The sequence below is a fragment of the Mobula hypostoma genome, chromosome 8 (assembly GCF_963921235.1).
Source record: "Mobula hypostoma chromosome 8, sMobHyp1.1, whole genome shotgun sequence".
NCBI classification, from domain to species: Eukaryota; Metazoa; Chordata; class Chondrichthyes; order Myliobatiformes; family Myliobatidae; genus Mobula; species Mobula hypostoma.
In genome coordinates this window covers 46,720,920-46,741,182 of record NC_086104.1, presented here as the reverse complement: position 1 = coordinate 46,741,182, position 20,263 = coordinate 46,720,920, and the positions used below count along the sequence as shown (strand labels likewise).

At 39.2% G+C, this 20,263-nt stretch overlaps 1 protein-coding gene across 1 annotated transcript in view; it reads left to right on the top strand.

Moving 5' to 3' along the window:
* kctd3 (potassium channel tetramerization domain containing 3) overlaps positions 1-20,263 on the top strand; it is a 93,272-nt gene that overhangs the window by 47,402 nt on the left and 25,607 nt on the right. The window contains exons 4-8 of the mRNA XM_063055779.1: positions 4,497-4,570; positions 9,103-9,161; positions 10,791-10,871; positions 15,684-15,833; positions 18,226-18,316. Coding sequence (XP_062911849.1) covers positions 4,497-4,570; positions 9,103-9,161; positions 10,791-10,871; positions 15,684-15,833; positions 18,226-18,316 — 455 coding nt within the window. The remainder of the gene's footprint in view (positions 1-4,496; positions 4,571-9,102; positions 9,162-10,790; positions 10,872-15,683; positions 15,834-18,225; positions 18,317-20,263) is intronic.

Genomic DNA, 20,263 nt, shown 5'->3' with positions numbered 1-20,263 from the left:
GAGGACCCAGGATTGAGGGAAAAATAAACATACACACCATCCATGGGGTGAGAGAAACCAATACATATATGCGCACGTACACTGTGTGTGTGTGTGTATCTATATATATATATATATATATATAAATAAAAATTCAAGGACGTGATAATCAGCTTAGTTGCTGTTGTAAGGTAAAGAAATGTGGCAGCTCATTTGTGCAAAATAAGGTTTGCCCAGGAAGATTGTGATAAGAACTAGACACTTTGCTTTTAGAAGTGACGATTGCAGGATTTATATCGAGTATGATCCTTGGATAGCATTCCCGTCTGTACCCATATCAGCCTGTATTTCAATGCTGCAGCCTTTGAAGTTGGACAAACTTGGAATGGCTGATTTGATTGAGAGTTATAGCAGCTGAACCAAAGTGGATTTTGTCTTACTTTAATTATCTAGTTGTGTAGTTAGTGGATAGTGCACTGTAATAAGCAATGGTTACAATATCACAGTACAATATTAATGGAAGTTAAGTATTGGCCTGTAGTGTAACATTTTTTTCTTAGACTGTGGAGTAAAGCCTAAGTTTTGAGGGTTTATTTTTAATGCAGCTATCTTGAATGAAAATTGTACCCTGATGCTACTGTTAATAACAACAGAATTCAATTATCAGGATACTGTGACTATTCATGCCATCTGCTGGTAAACATGTCATGTTTTAACTGGAGACAAAAGAGCCTGCAGATGCTGGAATACATCAAATGCTGGAGGAGCTCGGTAGGTCAGGCAGCATCTAAGAAGGGAAATGAACAGTTGATGTTTCGGGCTGAGACCCTTTATCAGTATTGAAAAAAAAGAGGGTAAAAGCTAGAATAGAAGGGAGGGAGGAAGGCGAGAAGCAAGAGCTGATGAGTGATAGGTGAATCAGATGGGGAAGGGGCAGCGGGGTAGTGGGAATGATGTGAGAAGCTGGGAGGTGACTGATAGCATGACAGAATGCTGAACAAGATCGAGCCTTTTAGGAGAGCATAATAGGCCATGGAATAAAAGGAAGGAGGTGGGAATCAGAGGGAGGAAGATGTTTGTGCAGTCTTATGCAGTCTTATCACAGTTGGAAAGAAGCTGTTCCCAAATCTGGCCATGCGAGTCTTCCAGATGATAGAAGGACTTAGACAGATTAGGAGAATGGGCAAAGAAATGGCAGATGGAATACAGTGTCTGGAAGGGTATGGTCACGCACTTTGGTAGTAGAAATAAAAGGTTAGACTATTTTGTAAATGGAGAGAAAGTTCAAAAATCTGAAGTGCCAAGGGACTTGGGAGTACTCATGCAGGATTCCTTGAAGGTTAATTTGCAGATTGAGTTGGTGGTGAGAAAAGCACATGCAATATTAGCATTTATTTCAAGAGAACAAGAATATAAAAGCAAGGATGTAATGTTGAGGTATTGTGAGCAGTTTTGGGCCCCTTACCTAAGAAAGAATGTGCTGACATTGGAGAGGTTTCAGAAGAGGTTCACGAAAATGATTCGAGTTATTGAAAGGCATGTCATATGAGGAGGCAAACACGAGGAAATCTGCAGATGCTGGAAATTCAAGCAACACACACGAAATGCTGGTGGAACACAGCAGGCCAGGCAGCATCTATAGGAAGAGGTACAGTCGATGTTTTAGGCCGAGACCCTTCGTCAGGAAGAAATGGTAAGAGACTTGAAAGTGGATGGGGGAGGGGGAGATCCGAAATGATAGGAGAAGACAGGAGGGAGCGGGATGGAGCTAAGAGTTGGAAAGTTGATTGGCAAAAGGGTTATAAGGCTGGAGAAGGGAGAGGATCATAGGACGGGAGGCCTAGGGGAAAGAAAGGGGGAAGGGAGCGCCAGAGGAAGATATAGTGAGAGGGACAGGGGGAGAAAAGGGGGGGGGGGGGAGGAGAATAATAAATAAATAAATAAATAAGGGATGGGGTAAGAAGGGTAAGAAGGGGAGGAGGGATATTAATGGAAGTTAGAGAAGTCATTGTTCATGCCATCAGGTTGGAGGCTACCCAGACGGAATATAAAGTAAGACACATCAAAGTTGCTGGTGAACGCAGCAGGCCAGGCAGCATCTATAGGAAGAGGCGCAGTCGACGTTTCAGGCCGAGTTAGTCCTGACGAAGGGTCTCGGCCTGAAACGTCGACTGCGCCTCTTCCTATAGATGCTGCCTGGCCTGCTGCGTTCACCAGCAACTTTGATGTGTGTTGCTTGAATTTCCAGCATCTGCAGAATTCCTGTTGTTTGCGGAATATAAGGTGTTGTTCGTCCAACCTGAGTATGGCTTCATCTTTACAGTAGAGGAGGCCATGGATAGACATGTCAGAATGGGAATGGGATGTGGAATTAAAATGTGTGGCCACTGGGTGATCCTGCTTTCTCTGGCGGACAGAGCATAGGTGTTCAGCGAAACAGTCTCCCAGCCTGCGTCGGGTCTCGCCAATATATAGAAGGCCACATCAAGAGCAACGGACGCAGTATATCACCCCAGCCGACTCACAGGTGAAGTGTTGCCTCACCTGGAAGGACTGTCTGGGGCCCTGAATGGTGGTGAGGGAGAAAGTGTAAGGGCATGTGTAGCACTTGTTGTGCTTACAAGGATAAGCGCAGGGAGGGAGATCGGTGGGAAAGGATGGGGGGGACGAATGGACAAGGGAGTTGCGTAGGGAGCGATCTCTGCGGAAAGTGGGGGGGGTTAGGGAAAGAAGTGCTTGGTGGTGGGATTTCGTTGGAGGTGCCGGAAGTTACGGAGAATTATATGTTGGACCCGGAGGCTGGTGGGGACAAGGGGAACCCTATTCCTAGTGGGGTGGCAGGAGGATGGAGTGCACCCTGTCAGGACCTTTTCCTGCCCAGTCTGCAAAATACCGTTTCAGTTTAGTGGTTGAAGACTCCTTGTGAGTCACATTGTTGGACTTCACCCACTGCATGATAGGAAGGTGCAGATGCAGCACAGCTGACTCAGAGTCTGAACGGCCCAATACCAGGCCAACAACTGCCTCTTGAGGAGGGTGTATTGAGTTGCCACCACAGGGAACATCTTGGTCCAAAACCCTAAAGGAATATGATGCCCCTTCAACACCTGCCACAGGCTCTACTCAGCCAGCCACTAGAGGGGTAGCTGAAACCTGCAACTCAGAGGTCACACCATTCTTTTGAGGGCCGCTTACTGTTCGGGATTCCTTTGAAAATGGTCTTCTTGCCGGGGACCTAATATATGGAGCATAATATCATGGTCCCCTGGGGAACATGTTGGCACCAATACCCTAGGAGCCCCACAAAGTACTGCATCTCCTTCTTGAAGGTGGGGACTAGAGTATTCAAGATTGTACACTTGGCTTTATCAGGTATTCCCTGCTGCTCCGAATGCCACTGTATGCCCAGGAATAGAACACTCTGACTGGGCCCCTGTATCTTATTGTGGTTAATAGACCAGCCCCACTTCGTCAGGGAGGTATCCATTTCATCCAGTGCCTGCCTCACCACCTCCTGTGAGAGCCCCTGTAATAGTACATGGTCTATATAGTGGGACACAGAGATGCTAGGGTCTGCCTGTATCCCCCCTATAAATCTTAGCTACCAGGCCTTGGCACAATATGGGACTGGGTACATACCCCTTGGAGAGGTGGGAAATGATGTACAGCTGACCTTCTCACATGAAGGCGAACTGGATTGCAAGTGAGCATGTTAGCTATTTTTTTATAACCAAACAATGAAATACTAAACTGTGCATCTTGCTAAACAAGTGCTCATCTAAGCTGCACAAAACTACAACACTAAACTTTCTGTAACCCTTTTAATTCAATGGGTACGCCATTAAATCTCCCTGAGTTATAAAACTACAAAACTAAGTATGCTACGAACGAGTACTTAACTAAGTAAATGCGGCAGTCTGATGATGCCCGTCTGTGTCTGCAGTGCTCTTTCCCAATGGTCCTTCAGCACTGGTCGTGATTTCAGACTGAAGTGGGTCCCTGGAGACAAAGGAAGAGACTGAGTCTCTTGCACATGTTAATCTTAAACTACTGAGGTGCCTGGAACTGGAATCTGATGCAAGGCAACCAATGGGAAAGAGCTGCTCCATCCTTCAAACGGGTCACTCAATGACTGACATAGTGGAAGTGGCTTTTGATCAGCAAATAAGCCAACCCCTCACATTGTTACATTGTTTTTCTTGAGTTCTGGACTGATCATGGTTTTCTTAAAGCAGCTGGGAACCTCAGGTTTTTGTTTCTTAGATGTCAACTGTCTGGTGTAAACATTAGATTTTGCTGATTCCCTGGCAATGAATTGTCATTTTTTATGTAACATGGGAATAATATTTTCAGTGGATTTGTTCCTGACCATATTTTCCAGAGATGCTCAAAACTTAACCAGCTCTTTGGAACTGAATCTTTTGCATTATCATGGATTTTATGTAACCATTGTAAAACACATGAACTTAGTGCTTTAAATATTGTCTTATTTTGCCGTTGAATTGCATTCCATGTAGATATTTATTGACCGGGATCCCACTGCATTTGCACCAATTCTGAATTTTCTTAGAACAAAAGAGTTAGATTTAAGGTAAGGAAAACTTAATTTTCACAAAATTATTCTGTACTTATGGTATAACACTGATAGAGACATGCAATGCTGTCACTATTTTTCTTCCCTCCTTCAAAAACATGCATCTTGGAATGATATTCGGTCAGTCCTATGAGTGCATTGAAAATTATTTCTGTGGGGAAGGATTTATACGCTCTCATTTCAAATGGAAAACAGGAATTGCAAGTGATAGGTGGATCCAGTTGAAGAGGAGTGATAGACAAATGGAGAAGGGAAGAGTGGAAATAGCAGCAGAGGTGTGAAGGTGATTGTTGGAGGCAAAAAAGGGCTGCAGATAATGGAATCTGATAGGAGAGGAAGGTGGAGTATGCAACCAAAAATAGGGGAGGTAGGTTGAGCAGATGAAAACAAGAGGAGGGGGCCCAGTGGAACTAGTGTATATGTGATGGGCAGATAGAGTTGGTGAAGGAGATGGGAAAGATGCAGGATGATGAGAGACGAAGGTGGGAAGGAGATGCATGTGCATGCCTGCCTCACTTAAAAGAGATGTTTAAAGGTCTGGATGTTGGTGAGGAAGAAGGTGTAGGGACAGTTGGCAATGGATGAGTGGACCAGGGAGTAGCGGAGAGAGTGATTCCTGCAGAAAGGGTGAAGAGGGAAACATGAGACTGATGGGGGGGTCGCATTGTAGTTGAAGGTAGTTTCAAACAAAGATCTGCTGGGTGCATAGGCCGGTGTGGATGAAAGGTAGTGACCAGGGAAACTCTCAGCCCTGTTCTGTCTGGGTAGATGTGCAGGAAATAGAAGTGTGGGCTCTTCCATCTGCCTATTACGCCTTCTCACTTGGATCTACCCATCACATGTTCGGTTTTGCTCCATCTCTTTATACTGGCTTTCTACACCCCAATCTTTCAGAGGGGACGTAGCCACATAAACTGTCCATTTCCTTCATTAGCCCTCTGAGCTCTACCAATATGTTGCTCCAGATTCCAGTATCTGTAGCTTATTGTGTCACCATTTTGTTTCATCCTAGCTTCTTTGTTTCACTGACCGTAAAATGGCAATTGTTCTACAATGTGTTTATGAAAATATTTATTTATTGAGATACAGTGCGAAATTGGCCCTTCACGCGCACTGACCAGCAATCCCCTGATTTAATCTTAGCCTAATCATGGGAGAATTTATAATGGCTAACTAACCTACCAACTGGTACATCTTTGTTTTGTAGGAGGAAACTGAAGCACCCGGAGGAAACCCATATGGTCACGGGGAGAATATACAAACTCCTTATAGGCAGCGGTGGGAATTGAACCCGGGTCATCTGTACTGTAAAGCGTTATGCTAACTACTACCATGCTGCCCAATATGTCATACATCCTGTAATTTTAGCATGGTCCTAAACAAACTAAGTTATGCACTGATACCCAAGTCCCTTAAGTAAATTGTTCCATGGCCTGAAATATAAAATATTTTGGGAATGAACAGATTTTCAGTTTTCAGAATCCTAGATAATATAAGATGAATTCAAGTTCCAATATTATATACAAAGAGGATATCTTGCCTTACATTAGAATCCTCAGTTTTTAAGTGACTGACTGATGATTGTCCAGGCAAGTACATTGCTGTGACCAACAAATAATGAGGTTAAAATATTGTGTGTTTTTTTATGTATTGGTATAGGTAAGACAAACTCACTTTACTTACGACCTTCCAACTAAACAAAATGATAGCTTTATATTTTTTTTGGACCAAAAGACTTAGCAGAATTCAGCTATTTGGCACATTGAGTGTGTTCTGCCATTCCATCATTGCTGATTTATTATCCCTCACAACCCATTCTCCTACCTTCTCCCTGTAATATTTAATTTCCCAGCGTTAGTTACTAAGTAATTGCTCGATTAAATCTATTTTTCTTGGTACTAAAAACAGTGGAATGATCAAAGATCTGAATTCAAGCAATCTATCATCATCATCATCATCATCATCAGGTGCCATGCCCAGTTTGAGTTTTGACTGCCATGGCCCACACGCTCCTGTTTCGGGTCAAGTGGATCAATTCATTGGTATTCATTTCCAGTTCTCTGGCTGCTGTCTCCATCATCATTTGTCTTTGCCTTCCTCTTGCTTTCTTCCCTTCAGTCTTTTCCATAATTACCGTGCATTCTAACTCCTCTTTCCTAATCAGATGTCCAATGAAATCATGTTGCCTTTTCATGATCTCAAATATTATTTCTCTTTTTGTGCTTGCTCTGTTCATGACATCCTTGTTAGATATTCGTTTCGTCCATGATATTCTTTGCATCCTCCTCAAAAACCACATCTCTGCTGCTTCAATTCATTTCCTCATGTTACTAGGTATTGTCCAACATTCTGAGCCATACAACATAGCTGGATAAACGTAGCATTTCAGTACTCTGAGGCAGTTTGTCATGCCTAGTTTAGTATTGGTCAGTATACTCCTCATTCTCGTAAAGGTGTCTTTTGCCATCCCTATTCTTCTTTTGATGTCCATGTTGCACCTGCCATCTGATGTCACCCAGCTTCCTAAGTAGCAAAAGTTCTGTACTTGTCTTATGTCTTCCCCGTTTATTCTCAGCCTGCAGATAGGATTCTCCTTCTTTTTGGATATCACCATACATTCTGTTTTTTTGCAATTGATAAACCCATTTTTGCACTTTCTTCAAAAACAATTAAGTTTTGTAGTTCTTCCTCTGTACTTGCAATTGACCCAGTGTCATTTACATATCTAAAATTATTGATGTTTTTGCCGCCAGATTTGATACCCAAGATGTCTCTTATTTTTTGTAATATTGTTTCACTGTACACATTAAACAAATCAGAGGAGAAAACACACCCTTATCTAATGCCTCTCTTGATTTTCGTAAACTGACTCACTTCTCCATCCAGCAGTAGTTTGTTCCCAGTACCGATTTCTGATTAGGCGGAGGTCTTTCGAATCTAGATCTAGAGTTTCTTGTAATATTTCAAATAACTCACTGTGTTTCACTTTATCAACTGCTTTTGTCTAGTCGATAAAACAAACAAATCTTTTTGCACTTGAATAGCTCGTTCTGATAGTATCCTTAACATCAATATCGCATTTCTTATACCTTTGTTCTTTCACAAAACCACATTGTTCTTTACCTATTTCAGCTTGTATCTTACTTTTAGCTCTTGTCATCAAAATTCTCAGAAGTATCTTGGTGATATGACTCATTAAACTTATGGCCCTATGTAATTGACATTCTATTGCTCCAGGTTTCTTAGGAAGAGTGATCAATACTGATTTTTTTCATCTCTTCTGGTATTATTCCAGTCTCATAAATGTCACTGATTAAATCAGTAAGTTTTTCAATTCCATAATCTTCAAGGGCGATAATTTGTTCTATTATTAATTCATCAGGACCTGCTGCCTTTCCTTTTTTCATCTTATTTATTGCATTACGAACTTCAGATTTTAAAATACTTGGACCTTCAATGTTCTTCTTAATTTCTAGTTTTTCGCCTTGATCGTCTTCAAACAATTCCTGAATATACTCAGTCCATCTGTTCGTAATGTCATCGTTTTCCATGATAACAGTACCGTCCTTTGCTTTCAAACATCCACCTGAAGAACAGAGGAGCTTTTTTACCAGTGATATTCTTGATTTGTTGGTGTAACCTTTTTGGATCAGTAATAGGGTCATTATGAATACCTACTTTAAAAACCAATCAAGACAGTAATGGACCTGGAAAAAACCAGGTGATAACACCAGAAATCAAGTTGACTTTATTACTATAAACCAAAGACTTAAAAACTCAGTGACTCAATGCAAAACATATCCAGGTGTAGACTGTAATAATGACCATAACCCAGTAATATGTCATGTAAAAGTAAAACTTAAAAAACTAAAGAAGCAAAAAACCTGAAAAATCCCTGACTACTTGCAATTAATTAAAGAAGAAAACTTAAGACAAAAATTTATGTATATTTATCTTTCAGAAGGTTTTAATTGGTATAGTAATGGAATCACTTCTGTCATCTGAGGCTTCTTTCGTTTAAAGTTGTCATTCACAGGTGTGTCGCTTGCTGAGTAAGCTTTCTTTTCATAAGACTTATGTATGAACAATCCCAGACTGCTCTTGTATTTTTAAATCATTTTTAGATCTTGTTCACATGATCCATCTGGGTAAATTATTAGTTGTTGGACTGTGAATTTAACCTCGTGAAAGCTAGCTCTTGTTCAGTTTTAGCATTTTAAGGGCATTCACATGCTGGCCTCAGCTATATAACAACTACAATTCACAACATTTAGCAAACGAGTTTCTGATATTTTGTATGATGCTTTCCAGTCTAACAAAACTGAAATCATATGCTGCTTTTTTTTTTTGATTTTTCATCTGAAATGGATATCTTCATATGTATTACTACATCTACCACATTTCTTCCCATGGATATAGTTGAAGATATTGTGAAGACATTACAATAGATAATTTAAGTTGTCTTTGATTTTGATTGTAACGTATTTTGAGATGCTGATTAAAAGCAGTGTCTCATCCTTTTCTTGCAGGGGGGTAAACATCAATGTTCTAAGACATGAAGCTGAATTCTATGGAATTACTCCTCTAGGTATGATGTATCATTTTTCTGTTATTGAAGAATGTGGAAAAATAACTTACAGGCTGTGCAGTTAATTTTAAGCTACTTATTACTCATGAATAGATGTTCACATTAAAAGGAAGTTTTATTATTGAAATATTTTTATTATATGTTTGTTTTCGGATTTTCACAATGCTGTACCTACGTTATTCTCATTCAGTCCTATGAGAATAACAGTTTTGCAGTGTATTATTTCCCCAGCATTTTAGTCAATAGAAGATAAGAACACATTAATTATACTGTTTCATTGTGAATCCTCTCCATTGGTATTTCATATGCACTATTCTACAAACATAGAGAAAACTAAAATCGTTAATAGGTATGCATACAATGTCTATCAAAGCAAGACATAAATATGACAGCTTGTAAAATGATTAATTTTAGAATTCTTTGGTGGATATTACTAGAAATTGTGAATATTCTTTTTAAGAATCTTAGAATAATATTAGAAATTGTGAAATCTTGAAGCCAGATGAGTCAGTCGCTCAAGAGAAGAGAATCAGGAAACGTATTTCTCATTTTACATAGGAATATGTTGAACTGTTATTAGTTCTTGTCTCTGTGCCAAACTTCTTAACATTTTGATGGTATTATTACTGCTGTTCATTTCAGTTCAGCTGGCTGTGCATTGTAAATTGGCAGGTAGAAAGTATAAAATTAAAACTGCAAATCAAAAATCAAACAACACACATCAAAGTTGCTGGTCAAAAATCAAATGTGTGTGAAGAGTGGCTGTGGAGAGAAACAATATTGCTTTCTCATTGAATACAAATGTACCTACAAGTGTAGTTTAGTGCACTTGCTCTTTTGTTCAACCAACCAACTCCTGAGTTATGATTGAAATATACTTTACCGATTCTGCAATATTTAAGTTTATGAAAAACTAATTGACAAGTGGAACATGCTATGAATCACCCACAATTTGTTCATGTATATGTGTGATGCGGCAATATGTTACTTCCAAATTGTTTTACAGGACTGCTTGTTCTTTATGGAAATCAAAAATTAATGCCTCTCTTGGTGAAACCCTTCAAAATTAAAACAAACCTTAAACCATAATTTTGGGATGTCTTATTTCCAAATGCCTTTATTTTCTCTTATTATCTAAATATAACCTGAATTTGGACCCCTTTTTTTGAACCTGTTAGTGTTTTACTATTTAGCTTTAATTTTTCAACTAGCTTTAATAATGTTAAGATTGTGTTTTTCTTTTAAGCAATTAAAGCATGGTTTTTAAACTGTTATTGATAATTTTGCAGAATGTAAAGGTTTCAAGCTGATTATTATTCTGCAACTGCTACTCCTCTTAAGGGGTGATGTGGTTACAAGAACCACAAGAAACTTCAATTTCTTCTAAACTTTTTATCATCTTTGCTATCATCACTTAATGAAAACCATATTCTGCCTGTTGAGACTTACTGAGATTGGAGAGGGATACTTAGTGCTTATGTGATCCATCTACCACAGATTTTTGTACTGAAGAATGTCTGAGGTTTGTTATCAATTGGAAGTGTAGCAGATAGTTGAAAATAGTAGACCTTGCAAGAGGTAATGAAATGAAGCCGTTTTCTTTCTATTTATTTTTGTATTCTTGTTTAGTTCGCCGCCTATTGCTATGTGAAGAACTTGAACGATCATCATGTGGTAGTGTTCTCTTCCATGGGTATTTGCCCCCTCCAGGTAATTTTGATTTTAGCTTAAACTGCAGCTGAGTATTTCCACAGGTGACTGTGGTATTGCTTGACACAAGTCACAACAGCCTTTTATAAAGTTGTATCTTTGCATTACCTATATGCATCCTACTAACAACTATTGTTTTATTATCATTAGAGTTTTATTTGGGTTTCATTTTCGTTCATTCTTTAAATACACTGCTACTTGCTTTGTTGTGAACAAGTGATATCAAGACTACTAATTTCTCTACAGGCGATTTGCTCTGCATCGCCTGGAAGGGATCCATTTGTCATTTGGGATGAATATGCATGTAATTTCATCTTACTGCCTTCCCCCAACTGATGTTCTGCAATTAACCTGAGAGAAAATTCATACACCAATCAGACCAAAAGCCCTAGGTAACTCACCTTTGTCAAATGAAGAAGGTGATGCTGTTCGAGAACTGGTATTCCAGTGTGCATTATTTTAAAAATCATAAGACCACATTTAGGACTCAATTTTGTCTTGCCTGTGGGTTCATATTAAAATTTTGATTCCCAGTTACGTTTTCAAATCCTTCAGTGATATTACCTCCATTTATGTTCAAAAATTTTCTGAAAGTGGTGTCACAGGTTGATAGTGGTGTGGAAGATGCTTAGTGTACCTGTCTTTATCAGCCGAGGTTTTGAGACTTCACATTGAGTTTTATTTTATTACATACATACTTGCTGTAATTTAGTTTTTTATTATTATGCATTGCAATATACTGCTGTTGCATTACAACAAATTTCACGATATATGCCTTTGATATTAAACCTGATTCTGAAACTTCACATTACAATTGTTGAAAAGGTCAGTTAGCCCATACTTTGGATATTGTGTGCAGTGCTGCTCACTAAGTTATAACATGTATGTGATCATATGAGTGCAGAAAAGATTTAGAAAGATGTGCCTGGATTGGAGGATTTGAGATAAGGAAAGGTTGACTAGGTGAGTGTATTTTCCATGGAGCAAAGGAAACTGAGAGGTGACGTGATAGAGGTATATAAAGTTGAGAGGCTTTGATAAGATAGATGGTCAGTGTCTGTATCCATTTTTAGTTTTGCCCAAAAATTGAGGATATAGGTTTGAGGTGAGAGGAAGGTTTTAGAGGCGTTGGAGATGTAATTCATTCCCCTAAAGTGTACCTTGTATCTAAAGTGAGCTGCCAAATGGAGATAGTAGAGTCTGGAACAGTAACAACATATAAGACGCATCTGGACAGGGATTTCAATGAACAAGGCATAGAAGGATATGGAATTAATGCAAGAGAGTGAGATTCCTATAGGTGGGTATAATTATCTGCATAGCTGTGAGCAGCAGAATTTGTTTCTATACTTTACAATTCTTAAGACTGTGGATGTAGTTAGTATTAAATTATAAGATACAATAATATAAAATATGTATTCAGACTTAATTTGAATTTTAGATTTATTTATTTTAATTTTCTTTAAATCAAGCATATTTCATGTACTTGAACTTAATAATTCAGATTTAGAAACCATTATTGTGATAATGTTCACTTTTTATCGATGCTAAATTACAGAATTATCATGCAATCCTTTAACTGAGCACCAAGCAGTTAAGAATTACATCATTTCCCTACTTATGAACTAACAAGAAGCTAAAAAGTAACTTTGCAGGCCTTTCTCCAAAGAAATTTCGAAAAAAAATCAAAAAGATTATGAATTGTAGTTAATAATCTCATTGATAAGATTCTCCTGTAGGTGGCAATGTGATAGAGGAATTCAAAGTGAATGTGTAAATTTGCTGCTAAAACAAAGGATAATGTTCTGAATTACAGATGTCACCAGTTAATATGCATGCAGATACATGAACTGACCATGTAATATCACCATAGAGTGGTATGAGATCAAGCTATAACTGGCAACATTGATGTGAGAAGAAAATGATGGAAGCATGCAGAATTATTTGGAAAAAATAAGCTAAAGTAGAAAAATTGCTCAATATGTCTCGATTTCAATGCTTATAGAAATACATGTGGAAATCTATTTCTGATTTGAAAGAAAGTTCCACTGAGTGTATACAGTTGTATTTTAAATATGTTGGCTGAAACTTATTTTCCTAAAACAAATTGTTTAGGTTCAATCCAAAGGTTACAATATGAAAATTCTAGGGTAGAACCTGAGCAGGTCCTGAAACCATCCACTTCAGGCTTTAGCAGAAGGAGGAAGAGGGGCAGTAAAGAACACATAGGAAACAAAAATAAATGACCCTTTGTCAAAATTGAGAAAGGGAAGTTGATTTTCATAGCAGAAAATGTGGGGAAGGGCAGTGGGTGGGACAAAGGAAGTGTCTATAAGAGGGTGAAACGATGGACAGCGATGTCTGTGTAATGTGCTGCTGATCTTGTGAAGTTGGGGTGATATATAGTTTGGTCTGCTGGGCAGGTTCAAAAATATACAAGTATGCAAATAAGAGATTTAAATAAAAGGCAAGAAATTATGGGTACAAGTGGCCAGCCTTGATACAAACAGAGTGAACAAGTTAACTTTGAAGTTGGACAATTCGATTTTGAGTTCTGCACTATAGTAATGAGGCCCAACATTTGTTGGTGGAACGTCATCTCATTTTTAATTTAGGCATTTTGTACTAAATGCACCCTATCCTCGTTATATGCAAGGGATACGTTCCTGGAAGTTGACGCATAATGTGAAATCGTATAATGTGAATAACTATTTAAGTAGAGAAAATAGGGATGTGTTCCATAGGGCTTCCTAAATATGTTTTATCTGTAACTTATTCACATTTTTATACCAATACGACACAAAAGCAGTACTACGAGACAACATTTGTATTATATTTAATCAATTTAAGGTAATATTCAATGTAATAAATCATAGAAAGTTAACATCCTCTGGTGTACACTACTCACCAACAGTAGCAAGTGTGTTTGCTCTGGGAGGTGAGTGGTTGTTGTGGTGTCGGGCAGCTTTACACGGATAAGGTGGATGGTTGTGGTCATCAGGATAATATCAAGCACAGCAAGGGGTGAAGGAAGACTCACAGAACTCTTAGAACTGCCGGCAGCAGAAAGATTACAGCGATTTGCATAAAGTGGTGAGGGTTGTTTGCTTGGCAGCATTTTGTTTTAAGCTTGCTTGTAGGGAAGAAGGGTTGACGGCAGGGAACGACTGAAGTGCTGACTCCGTTCTAAACTTGGGTCCATGTCCATCGCCATTTGTGCCAAGTGTTCCGACTTCCTCCATTCCCTCACCGTTGGTAAACTACTGGGATTTTCAAAATCGTCGGTTGCTTGCAGCATCTGAGAGAGAGTTCGCCGTAAAAAAAAATACGTACACCTTGAATGTGGATCACACCGGTTGAGTGTTTGAATCAGCAATGTTGTGTTAGGCAGCGGGAAACGCACTGTTATGTTAGGATGAACGCTGTCCAAATGTTTAGGATGGGCTGGCACATTGTCAAGCAACAAAAGAACTTTAAAGGCAACATTCTGTTCCCGGCAGTAGCGTCCCAGAGCTGTGTTACCTTCAGCTGATGCCGCACTGTTTATAATTTCCAACTTTTTTTCAAGTGTTAAAGCGGTTCTCTGCCACTCGGCTGATGGCCCAAGACATGACATCGGACGCTTAGGAGGCATAGTTAAATATTTCAAGCACAAAATCACTGCACTGTAGGTAAAACCAACAGAAGTTTAAGATCGTGCATCCACACCTTGCCAAAACCAATGCGAGAGTGGCGGGAGTGAAATTGTGAGGCGCCGCACCTGACTTGTATTGGCGGGAAAGCGGTGCTTCTCGTCCCAACAGTGAGACTGTGAAGCGTGCGCACGTGACTTGTATTGGTGGGAAGGTAGTGCTCCTCGCATAACTGTGAATTTTGGATGCATATAACGAGACGTTGATAGAAATAGGTTCCTTGCATAACTGTGAATCCGCATAGTCTGAAGACGCATATAACAAGGATAGGGTGTATTTAACTTCAAAGATAACTGCTTGTATTCATTCTTTTTGTGTGAGGACTGGCCATTTTTAGTTGTGATTCTTCTGCTTGTTATCTCTAATTTGGATATTCTAGCATGCTCAGGTATCCCTGTAGGCATCACCCAGACTTCATAAAATGAGCAAAACATTATATAGGCAAAAGACAATAATTATCCATTCAATGAATAACCATCATTTCATGCTGTTAAGACATGACCATTGTTCTATCCAGTGCCTAACCTACTTTCTCTACTATTTGGACAACTTGCTTTCTTTCTCTATACCAGGGGTTCCCAGTCTTTTTTTTATGCAATGGACCCCAGGTTGACAACCCTTGCTAATTGGTTTCTCATTCCACAGGTGCTACCTGGCTAGCCGACTCTTCCAGCATTTCTATTTTTGTTTAGATTCCAGTATCTGCTTTCCAACAATAGTTGCGTTTGCTCTCTGGAGTATAAGAAATAAGGCAATGATTATTTGTCCTCATTTTGTCAACTAACTTTATTTAAAAAAATAAAACCCACCTTAACAATTAACTGCCAAAATTCGACCCATTAATATGCATGTACGCTCTTCGAAATTTAGTTGCCCATTTTCCACAGAATTTACCTCAGTACTGAAATCCATATCAAATGATAAGGGACATTGTCCATCTAACAAAAAGATGATAAATCTCATGAATAAGGGTGCAGGAGAGATAAACTGTAGAAATGGATTCTTCAAATGTAACTTCATATGGCATAGAAAGATTTTATGAATAAGCAGAAATACTCACTTCTAGGTTTTGCATTTTTCTTTTTAAAATATTGAAGATTGATATGTTTAACACTGCTAGCTATTCCTAGTAGAAAAGGAAGCATTGGGGGTGCTGGAACCTTACAGGACAGTAAATCTGGACCAAGCATGGCAGAAGGGGTAGTCCATCCAAATTCAGCTCCATCTGTGGCAACTGGAGTCATCTCATCTGAAGGGTCTGCTAAATTGGGTAAGAATGATTTTCTTTTGTCTATATGCATAACAACATATAAGAGTTGTATTATTCCACCAATCTCCTTTTAGTATTAATGGCAGTTTTGTTTTTCTTTGAATTGATATTAATAAATGTACTGATAAAAATTACACCCTTTCCTCGTTATATGCGGGAGATACGTTCCTCTAAGTCGATGCATAATGTGAATGGCGAAAATAGGGATGTGTTCTTGAGGGCTTCCTAAATATGTTTTATCTGTGATTTATTCACATTTTCATACCGGTACAACACAAAAGCAGTACCACAAGGCAACATTCGTATTATATTTCATCAATTTAAGGTAATATTCAACATAATAAATCATAGAAAGTTAGCATACTAGGGTGTACAGTACTCAGCAACAGTGGCAGATGTGTTCGCTCCGGGAGATGAATGGTTGTTGTGGTGTCGGGCAGCTTTACATAGATGAGATGGATGGTCGTGTGTCGTCAGGATCATCAAGGACAACAAGGGGTGAAGGGAGACTCACAAAACTCTTGGTACTGCCAGCAGCAGGAGATGATACCAGTGTGAAGAAAGTGGTAAGCATTGTTTGCTTGGCAGCATTTTGTTTTTCAGCATGAATTTGCTAGTAGGGAAGAAGGCTTGACTGCAGGGAACGACTGAAATGCTGACTCCAGTCTAAACTTGGGTCCATGTCCATTGCCATTTGTGCCAAGTGTTCTGCAGCCTTAAAAAATTCTGCCAGTAGCCTCAGAGTGGAAGACTTGACCTCTTTCCAGGATTCATCAATGTTGTTGATGGCATGTCTGATGTTGAAGGACTTCCACCATTCCCTCGTCGTTGGTAAACTCCTGGGATTTTCAAAATGGTCTGTTGCAGTATCTGAGAGACAGTTTGCTGTAAAAAATACGCCTTGAATGTGGATGTCACACCTTGGTCAAGTGGTTGAATCAGCGATGTTGTGTTAGGCGGCAGGAAACGCACTGTTACGTTAGGATGAATGCTGTCTAAATGTTTAGGATGGCTGGCGCATTGTCAAGCAACAGAAGAACTTTAAAGGCAAGATTCTGTTCCCGGCAGTAGTATTCAGCCTCAACAGCAAAATGATTAGCAAACCAATCTTGAAAGATTCGACCAGTGACCCATGCTTTCTTGTTAGCTGCCCAGTGGACAGGAAGCATATTCCTACTCAAACCCTTAAGAGCACAGGGATTTAGTGAATGGTAAACTAAGAGAAGCTTTATCATATAGACTCCTTTGGCATTGGAACACATAAGCAAAGTCAATCTATCCTTTGCTGCCTTTAAACCTGACGCAGCTTTTTCATCCTTACTTATGTATGTGCGTTTCGGCGTACGTTTCCAAAAAAGCCCAGTCTCGTCTGCATTAAACACTTGCTTTGGTGTGATGCCTAACTCAGCTATCATAGCCCGCAACTGCACAGGGTAGCGTCCCAGAGCTGTGTTACCTTCACCTGATGCCGCCCTGTTTGTAATTTCCAACTTTTTTTCCAAGTGTTAAAGTGGTTCTTCTGCTGTTTAGCTGACGGCCCAGGACTTGACATCGGACACTTAGGAGGCATAGTTAAATACTTCAAGCACAACATCACTGCACCGTAGGTAAAAACACAAAAGTTTAAGGGCGCAAGATCGCACATCCATACGTTGCCAAAACCAATGCGAGACTGGTGGGAGTGAGACTGTGAGGCGTGCACACGTGACTTACGTTGGCGGGAAAGCAGTGCTCCTCGCAGTTCAGTTTGAGAGCCAGTTTTATCAAGGGTTAATTTTCACTGTGTTGGTGCGTGGCCAAGTGGTTAAGGCGTTCGTCTAGTGATCTGAAGGTCGCTAGTTCGAGCCTTGGCTGAGGCAGCGTGTTGTGTCCTTGAGCAAGGCATTTTACCACACATTGCTCTGCGATGACACCAGTGCCAAGCTGTATCGGCCCGACTGCCCTTCCCTTGGACATCATTGGTGCCATGGAGAAGGGAAACTTGCAGCGTGGGCAACTGCCTGTCTTCCATACAACCTTGCCCAGGCCTGCGCCCTGGAAACCTTCCAAGGTGCAAATCCATGGTCTCCTGAGACTAACGGATGCCTATATAAAAAAAAAATTTTCACTGCCGTCCCATTGCTCGTTTTTGGGCTAACCATGCTGGGGGTGGTAATAGAGCCATTTTAAAAATGATGCTCAATTGACTAAATCAGTTAACTTATTAATTACAATACAAAAGCAGAGAAAATCTATCAGTCTCCTTCTCCCTTGTACTGCATTGTGGGCGATAAATTTTGAAAGTTGGTTTTATTATAATATGGAAATATTATATTCGCACCAGCAGATATCAAAATGGAATGTTAGATGTCAAGCTCTGATGTTTCTTTCTATTGTTTATTGTTTTTGGCAGGCACAGTGGTTGATCCCCGGAAGGTTCTGATAGTTGCTGGTCATCACAATTGGATTGTAGTAGCTTATGCACACTTCGTAGTCTGTTACAGGTACCAGAAAGTCAATACAATTATCAATCTGTGAATAAAAGTTATAATCAATTTATTAAAAGACATTAAAGGTTTGCAGTTCTCATTGTAAACCTGATGGTGCTGTTTTAAAAATGGTCCACGTGTGGCCAACAGTTCAGACTGCATTTGGAGTTTCTTGATGCAGAATCTAAATGATTTTTTGTGTATTTAAAAACTCTATGAAATTGTAATGATACAGCATAAACACTAGAACACAGGAACAATACTGAAGGACTAGACAACAGGCATCTCTATTTTGTCCTGGATAAAGAATTTTTGTTCTCGATCTCTGGTCTAGTTATTCGCAATCTACACAGTCCGAAGTTTCAGTTCAGAATATCATCCAACCAGAATTAATGCCTCGTGCACTTGGCCTTCTTAAGGCTCTACCCATCAGAAGTACTTTGAGAATTAAGCTAACATCTCATGAGTGTTGCAGGTAACTCACACAAACATTCAGTGAATGTAAAATCACTCCCTAACTCCAGGTGTTTCATAAGCTTCTTCATATATACCTCTTTCACTTTGGTTTCAGTAATGTTCCCAGTTCAGTGTCAGAACATAAGCTTGTATGTAATGATAAAAGGCATAGATAAGCAGGCAGCCAATGTCTTTTTCCTCAGGTGGCAATGGCTAATAAGGGATTACATATTTCTAAGATGCTTGGGAGAAAGTATAGGGGTTGGAATGTCAAAGGTTGTTTGTTTACACAAAGTGCATGATACACACTGCTGGGAGTGGTAATAGAGCCAGATACATCAAGGACATTTAAGAGACTCTTAGACAGGCACGTCAATGAAAGGAAAGTGGAGGGAAGGGTGAGACTGATCTTGGCATTGGATAGAATATCAGCAGAACATTGAGGGCCGAATGGGCTTGTACTGTGCTGTACTGTTCTCTGTTTTATGATCTATATTCACAGGTATGTTAAGTGGGTGTTGTATTGTGGTGATTATGTTTCTGGGCTAATATCCCATACTCCAACAGAATCCAGTGATTTTTGAGTTCAGATTCAATTGGAGCAGCCAAGGCATTTAAATACAACCATTTTTATTATTTTTTAAAACTTCAGGGAAGAAGATTCGCTGTTCTTGTCTAGTAGGGTTATTTGTGATCCTTAACTGACTTCTAAAATTATCTTACAAACTTTTCAGTTCAAAGTGATTGGAGGTTGCCAATAAATAAAAAGGATAATATGTAGACATAACAAAACTATAGTGAATTAGTGCATAAAGTGTTAAAAGAAAAAGTGAATTCATTAGGATGTTCTATTTTCCTTTTTTAGAAATGTTTCGTTTTGCTTTCTGTCTGGTCACAATAACTGTAGAAAATATACAGTGAGATAGAAAATGAAAGTAATAGAGTTGTATAGCATAGCAAAGGACTCTAGGGCTCATCACATTCATGCCAATCATTTTGCCAATGTAAGTGTCCAGCTTAATGCCTCTTAAATATAGTAATTGTATCTGATTTATCTATCTCCACTAATGGCACATCCCAGATATCAACTGCACTCTGTCCTCTCATCTTAAACCTATGCTGTCTAGTTTTGACATCCTTGTCATCGGAAAAAAAACTATCTATCTTCATCTTCAATTGTTTTCGTGGTCCTTTTATTTTAATCCTGCTGGCAGTTGAATTTCTCTTACATTACTAAAATCAACACCCACAATCCTTAGCCCATATATTTCTAAAATGTGGCTATTTTTTTAAAATGAAAGATTCCAGAAGTGAAGTAAATTTTTCAGGACGTCCAGGGAAATTGAAGCAAAGTAGTGATAAAGGATTAAAACAATATTGTAAATAACACGACATGTTGTGAAGGATTTTGCATATTCTTGCAATGATTTGTTAACCGTTCTCTCTTTTGAATAGATTGAACGTACATTTGATAAAGTTAAGAATTTTGCATGATATACTGAGACA